General features: G+C 47.0%; 1 protein-coding gene across 1 annotated transcript; it reads right to left on the reverse strand.

Annotated features, from left to right (window-relative positions):
- Window positions 1-5,235: 5,235 nt before the first annotated feature.
- Window positions 5,236-6,819, reverse strand: LOC310806946 (UDP-glucuronosyltransferase 2A3-like; the record flags this gene model as incomplete). Its single annotated transcript, XM_083673226.1, has 1 exon — window positions 5,236-6,819. One exon carries the CDS (start codon window positions 6,817-6,819, stop codon window positions 5,236-5,238), a length of 1,584 nt encoding a protein of 527 aa, XP_083529352.1.

Genomic DNA, 6,819 nt, shown 5'->3' on the forward strand with positions numbered 1-6,819 from the left:
TTTGGAAGTGAAGTTAACTGTGTGTGCAGCCCTTCCACTGTTCACCACAGGGAGTCAGTCAGGAGCTGTGGCCTCAGCTTGGATCAGATCCTACCATTGTGGTCTATTAGAGAATCCCCTCTCTCCACCACCCAACACCAGTGAGTTTGATAACAAGCTATGGTTCTGATGTATTGTTTCTCCAAACAGCATCAGTACTGTTTTAAACAAAAGAAAAAAATCTGCAGCACAGTTCTTCGGCAAGGGTTACGTTCCCAAGGTGCAAAAATGTTGAGATGTTGCCAAAATCAACTGCATTGTTTTCAAATGGTCTTTCTAAACATTAAATTGTATCATCACTGCCTTCACATAGCAACAAAAAAAAAGGTTTTGAAGTAAATACAGGACGTACCAAGTTATCTTTTGATTATTTTATGGATATAATCTTATTGGCATGTGTCCATAAATGAGGAGATCCTTTATGTCTCATCAAATACTCGATCCAGAATATCCCTGGTCCAGAGGCTTCATTGTCTGACCATTGTTTGCCAGTAGGGAGGGGCTGTTCCCTTTGCCGCCCAGTAGGCGAACACCAGGGTCTTGAATCTGATGCAAGCTGCTACTGGGAGGGTGCGAAGGAGGAGGGTGACATGGGAGTATTTGGGAAGATTGAACACCAGATGGGCGGCAACATTCTGGATGAGCTGCAGAGGCCTGATGGCGGAGGTGGGGAGACTGGCCAAAAGTGTGTTGCAGTAGTCAAGGTGAGAGATCACAATTGTCTGGACCAAGAGTTGTGCTGCTTCTCTGGTGAGGAATGGCAGTGGTGAGGGCTCGTGGAGAGGACAGCGATCCTCTCCACGTCACCTGGAGAGAAGAATCGGGTGTTTTACTGTGTCAAATGCAGCGGACAGGTCCAGAAGAATGAGAACAGAGGAGAGGGAGGAAGCTCGAGCAGAGTGGAGGGCCTCCATGACAGCAAGGAGAGCAGTCTCAGTAGAGTGCCCAGCCTTAAAGCGGGATTGGTGAGGGTCAAGGAGGTTGTTCCAAAGGAGGTAGTGAGACAGTTGGTTAGAGGGTTTTAGATAAGAAGGAGAGAAGGGATACCGGTCTGTAGTTGCAGACGGGTCAAGAGTTGGTTTCTTGAGAAGAGGCTTGACTCTGGCTGTCTTGAAGGCAGCTGGGACAGATCCTGTGGACAGAGAGGAATTGATTAAGGTGGTAAGGAACGGAAGGAGGTCTTTGGAGATGGATTGGAGAAAAGGGGAGGGGATAGGATCGAGGGGGCAGGTGGTTGCCCGCTTGGATGTGACCAGTTTTAGAGATAAGGTTTTAGGTCATCAGGGAGGCCGGTTTTTCTCCATTTCCTCTCAGCTGCCCGGAGCTCTATTCTACAAGCTTGCAGGGTTTCAGACAGCCAAGGAGCACGTTGAGAGGATCGTGCTGGCCTTGAGGTCAGTGGACAGAGAGAGTCGAAGGATGAGGAAAGAGTGGACAGGAGGGTGGAGGAGGCTGCATCAGTGGATAGAAGAGAGAAGGATTCAACAGAGTGTAGGGAGGATAAGACAGAGGAAGAGAGAGCGGTAAGGGAGAGGGTACGCAAGTTGTGACGAGATGATACAGTGTAGAGACTGACTGGGAAGGTGTCGATTTGAGGGGAAGGGTGAAGGATACAAAATGATGATCAGAAACTGGAAGAGGGGTAACAGTAAGGTTGGAGGTATGGGAGGATCTGGTGAAGACAAGGTCGAGCTGATTGCCTACCTTATGAGTCGGAGGGGTAAGGCCGAAGGAGGAGAGAAGGTCAAGTACTCCAGACGAGTGAAGCTTTTCTGATTGGATTTTTAAGTCACCCAGTAGTGAGAGCGGTGTACCCTCCTCAAGGAAGAAGCTGAGAAGGACATACATCTCATCTAAGAAGTGGCCAAGCTGACCTGGTGGACGATAGATAACGACAATGTGAAGTTTGACAGGGGAGGTGACAGAAACAGCATGGAATTCGAAGGTAGATATGGACAGGTGTGACAGGGGAAGGACATTATGTGACCACTTCGGTGAGATGAGGATTCCTGTGCCTCCCCCTCGACCAGAGAGTCTAGGGGAATGAGAAAAGGAGTAGGCATCAGAGATGACTGCCGGAGTAGCTGTGTTTTTCGGTGTACTCCATGTCTCTGTGAGGGCAAGGAAGTGGAGGAACATGAAGCAGGCGTAAGCTGAGATAGCCTCTGTTTTCCGGACCGCTGACTGGCAGTTCCAAAGTCCTCCCGCAACAGTGAGGTCATGGTCAGTTAAGCATGGTGGGTAGATTAGATTGGAATAGTTGCGAGGGGAGGTGTAGCAGCGATGTGTTCTACTGAGGGATGAAATAACGGGAATGGGGAGAAAGCACATATAGAGATAGAGGGTTTGTGGGCAATACAAGATGTAGGTAGTGCTCAATACACTCAGAGTATCAGAATCAGAATCAGAATCAGAATTCTTTTATTTGGCCAAGTATATTTGAACATACAGGAAATTGACTTGGTGAGGTTGGTGCATAGGACAAAAAACAACAATATATAAGCAAAATATTAACAACAAATTTACAAAATAGAAAAATATTAACAAAATAGCAAAAAAAAAAATACAAAATAGAACAATAAATGATGTCGGCTGTGCGAGGCTAAGAGGCAATGAGGCTAGAGGCTGTGAAATGGGTATGGGGCAGGTACACTATAAATTAGAATAAATGTAAATAAATATAAATTACACTGTCAGTGCATTGTGTGTGTGTGTGTGTGTGTGTGTGTGTGTGTGTGTGTGTGTGTGTGTGTGTGTGTGTGTGTGTGTGTGTGTGTATGTGACAGGGTGGGGTGGGAGGGGGGGGGGAAGTGGAAGTCCCAGAGTCAGTGAGAGGCAGGGGGCTTGTTTGTGAGCCCCACTGCCATGGGGAAGAAACTGTAGTGCAAAATAAACTAATGGAATAAAAATACTTAGTAGTTTGGCCTTTCTCTCAGGCCTTCCTTGATGGACTCCACAGATTGACTCCTTCGTCTTTGTGTCAGGAGGCTGTCACAGAGGCTGTCACTCTATGACTGTCAAGATAGAAATGCAGATTCTGTAATTGCTGATGACAACAGGGTAGCAGCCCCTCACCTAACGATCAGTTAACGACCAGACAGGTTTCACCACTCAATCTCAAATGTATTCGTCCTGGTCCAAGGTGAGTAGGAGTTAAATACCTTGTCAAATAGTTGCAGGCCCTCCCACTGGAGATTGACAGCAGTTGGCTTCAAACAGATAGCTTTCAACAGAAACTAGGTCCCAGAGCTTAAGGCAGGATAGCCACAGCAAAATGCAGCAAAACGACCACCTACGCAGATGACACTCAACTTTTTCTCTCTTTCCCCCCATCTGACTCACAGGTGGCAACACGTGTCTCTGACATTTCTGCTTGGATGTCAGCCCACCACCTCAAGCTCAACCTTGACAAGACTGAGCTGCTTTTCCTCCCAGGGAAAGCCTGCCCTCTCCAAGACTTCTCCATCACAGTAGAGAACTCTACTGTGACCTCCTCCCATACAGCCAAGAACCTTGGGGTGATCCTTGACAACCACTTATCCTGTGTGGTGAACATCACAGCGACAGCACGCTCCTGTAGATTCTTCCTCTACAACATCAGAAAGATATGCCCATTCCTCACCAGAGAAGCAGCACAACTTTTGGTCCAAACACTTCTCTCGCCTTGACTACCGCAATGCACTCTTGGTTGGTCTCCCCGCCTCCACCATCAGACCTCTGCAGCTCATCCAGAACACTGCCGCTCGTCTGGTGTTCAAACTCCCCAAATTCTCCCATGTCACGCCCCTCCTCTGCACCCTCCACTGGCTCCCAGTAGCAGCTCGCATCAGATTCAAGACCCTGGTGCTCGCCTACCAGGCGGCAAAGGGAACAGCCCCTCCCTACTTGCAAGCAATGGTTAGCCCCCAAACCCCTGCACGATCACTCCGCTCTTCCACCTCGGCTGCCCGCCTGGCACCGCCGTCTCTACGTGGATGCAGCGGCCGCGCCACTCGGTCACGGCTTTTCACTGTCCTGGCGCCCCACTGGTGGAATGAGCTTCCCACCACTGTCAGGACTGCAGAGTCACTACCGATCTTCCGCTGGAGATTGAAAACCCATCTCTTCAGGCTACATGTTAACATTCCTTCCTAAAGACCTCTTCACCCCCACTACCCCCCCTGTACTAACCCTGACCCCAACCCTTGAGACCTCTTCACCCCCACTTCCCCCCTGTACAAGTTCTCTCCTGTTAATAAATAATAAATAAAATAAAAATGCCTTCTGGCATTACGACTGCCAATAGCCACTGGTGTGAGCATTGATTACTTTGTCTTATGATGACTGTTGGATAGATGATTCACTTACTTAAACAAATGTATTTCTTATAAGTCGTTTTGGATAAAGGCGTCTGCTAAATGCCATAAATGTAATGTAAAATGTAAATGGTCATCGGGATAGCTGACCGTTCATCAGTCTTATCTGTTACCTCTTATCATGAGTCACAATTAAAATGCTCAAATATAAATCCACCCATAATGTTGTTTGTAGATGAACCCTGTGTCCAATGCACCTCAGGTTCAAGGTTGCACGATTGTATAACCTACAGTGCACAGTGTATTACACCCAAAACTAGGTCCAGGTAGGTAAACAGGGGAAAGGTGAAAACAGCATGACAGTGCTGTATCTTGTATTACAATGGCAAGATCTCAGTCAAATCTTTGAAAGAGAAATTACTGTGATGACTTAACTGTGTTTGGCATTATTATTGTATATTATACATTTTATCCTTAATCCTATCAAGCTGTTGATATCTGGGTTAACAACTTTTACAGTTATACTGCAAATTATCAAAATATGTGCAGTAGTCTGTATGTCTGTATCTCTTTGATAGGGTATTGGAAGTCAAGTCAAGAGTTTGATAACCACAGTTCATTCTGTTTTATTGTTTTGCTGAACAGCATCAGCACTGCTGTAAAAAAAGAAAAACAAAAAAGCAGCACAGATCTTCATCAAGGTTTACATTCCGACGGTGCAAAAATCTTGTTAAGATGTTGCCAAAATCAACTGTATTGTTTCAAATGGACTTTCTAAACTTAAACTGTATAATCCCTGCCCTTACATAGGAACATAAAAGGTTTTGAGGTGTAAATTTGTAAATCTCTTGATTTACAAATTGATGATATTATCTGATATTCCTAACATCTTAAATCTGAATCATTCATTTTTCACTTTCCTCCAACAAAACACTTTTCGCCACAAACGCTTGATAGCTAAAATGCATAGCAGCAGTATAAGCAACACAACTGCCAGCAAAGTGGCGATGACATCAACAGAATGGTATTGAATCCAGGACATCTTATTGGCATGTGTCCGTAAATGAGGAGCCCCTTTATGCCTCATCACATACTCGATCCAGAACATAGCACGGTCCAGAGGCTTCATTGGCTGGTCCCTGTGCAGCTTGGAGAGCCTCTGCATGTTCTCCATATAGGACGGCTCATAGAGCACTGCCTTCACCCCCTCTAAAAAGATGTCTCTGTCTACCGTGGCAATGTCCACTACCTTGGCAACTCCCCTCACCTTCATCCTGGAAAGGTTATCCGGTTGGTCAAACATCAGAGGAAGGCCAACTATGGGAACACCGTGGTAAATGGCCTCCTGAAGTCCGTTGGTGCCCCCGTGGGCCACAAAGGCTCTGGTCTTGGGGTGTCCCAAGAGGTCGTTCTGTGGAAGCCAGTCCACCAGTAAGGTGTTGTTTCCCAGAGTCGAGGGTCTCTTCCCAGTGTGCCTCCAGATGACCTTCTGAGGCAGTTGTGCAAAAGCAGCGGCAATGTCCTCCGCTATGTCCTCTGGAAGCTGTCCCACTAATGTCCCCAAAGACATCATGATGACCCCGTGGTCTCCAGAGCTCTGGACAAAGTCCTCCATGTCCTGGGGGAGGGGCTTGGAAGGTTTGCACTGGAAGCCGCCCATATAGACCACGTTTGGCATGGTGGGACGCGGAAACTCAAAAGTAAAATCATTCCTCATGAGCCAGATGTCGGCGTCCTGGAACAGCGACATGTAGTGTATGTCAGGGCCGAAATAACGATGGACGAACGGTATGTAATGAGGGTCTGTGACGTAAACGACTTGCAAACATGTAAAACAATAAAACAGGACATTTTTTACTCTTTGAAGAAAAGTCATCTTGTCTGTCAGCTCTGCTCCAGGGACTGGGACATATGAAAGTGGTGAGGGGGCGATGGCATTATGACCCTCTCCTTGGATTGTCCACCTGACGTTGAAGACTAGAGGGAGACCGAGGCGGTGAGCCAGCAATGTCCCTGCACCAATGGCAGGGTCCGTCAGAAGCAGGTCATACCTGCTGTCTCTGAAAGATTTCATCAGCTCAGCATCTTCAAAAATCTGAGTCATCATCATAATCATATCCCTGTTTAACTCATAGAATTGTTTCATTATCTCCATCTCCAAACTCATACGAGACCAGAAAGGCTGACCCTCCCTTTGGATATTCAGTAGTCTAGTCACAAATGAGCCAAATAATTTCTCATCAAATCCACCACCAGGGGAAGGGATGGTGACACACGTGTAGTGAGGGGACTTCTCCTTGATGTACCAGTTGGCTGATGGCCGAACCACTGTGATAGTGTGGCCTCTGGAATGCAGCTCTTCGATGAGGACTTTCATGTTCACCCAGTGGCTCCCATCCAATGGGAACACCAGGACTTTCCCCCCATAGACATTAGGCAGAGTAAAGAGCAGCACAGCCAACGTGAAGATGGTTGGTGCATGCAT

The sequence above is a fragment of the Argentina silus genome (genome assembly GCF_951799395.1).
Source record: "Argentina silus genome assembly, chromosome: 7".
In the NCBI taxonomy this organism is placed as follows: domain Eukaryota; kingdom Metazoa; phylum Chordata; class Actinopteri; order Argentiniformes; family Argentinidae; genus Argentina; species Argentina silus.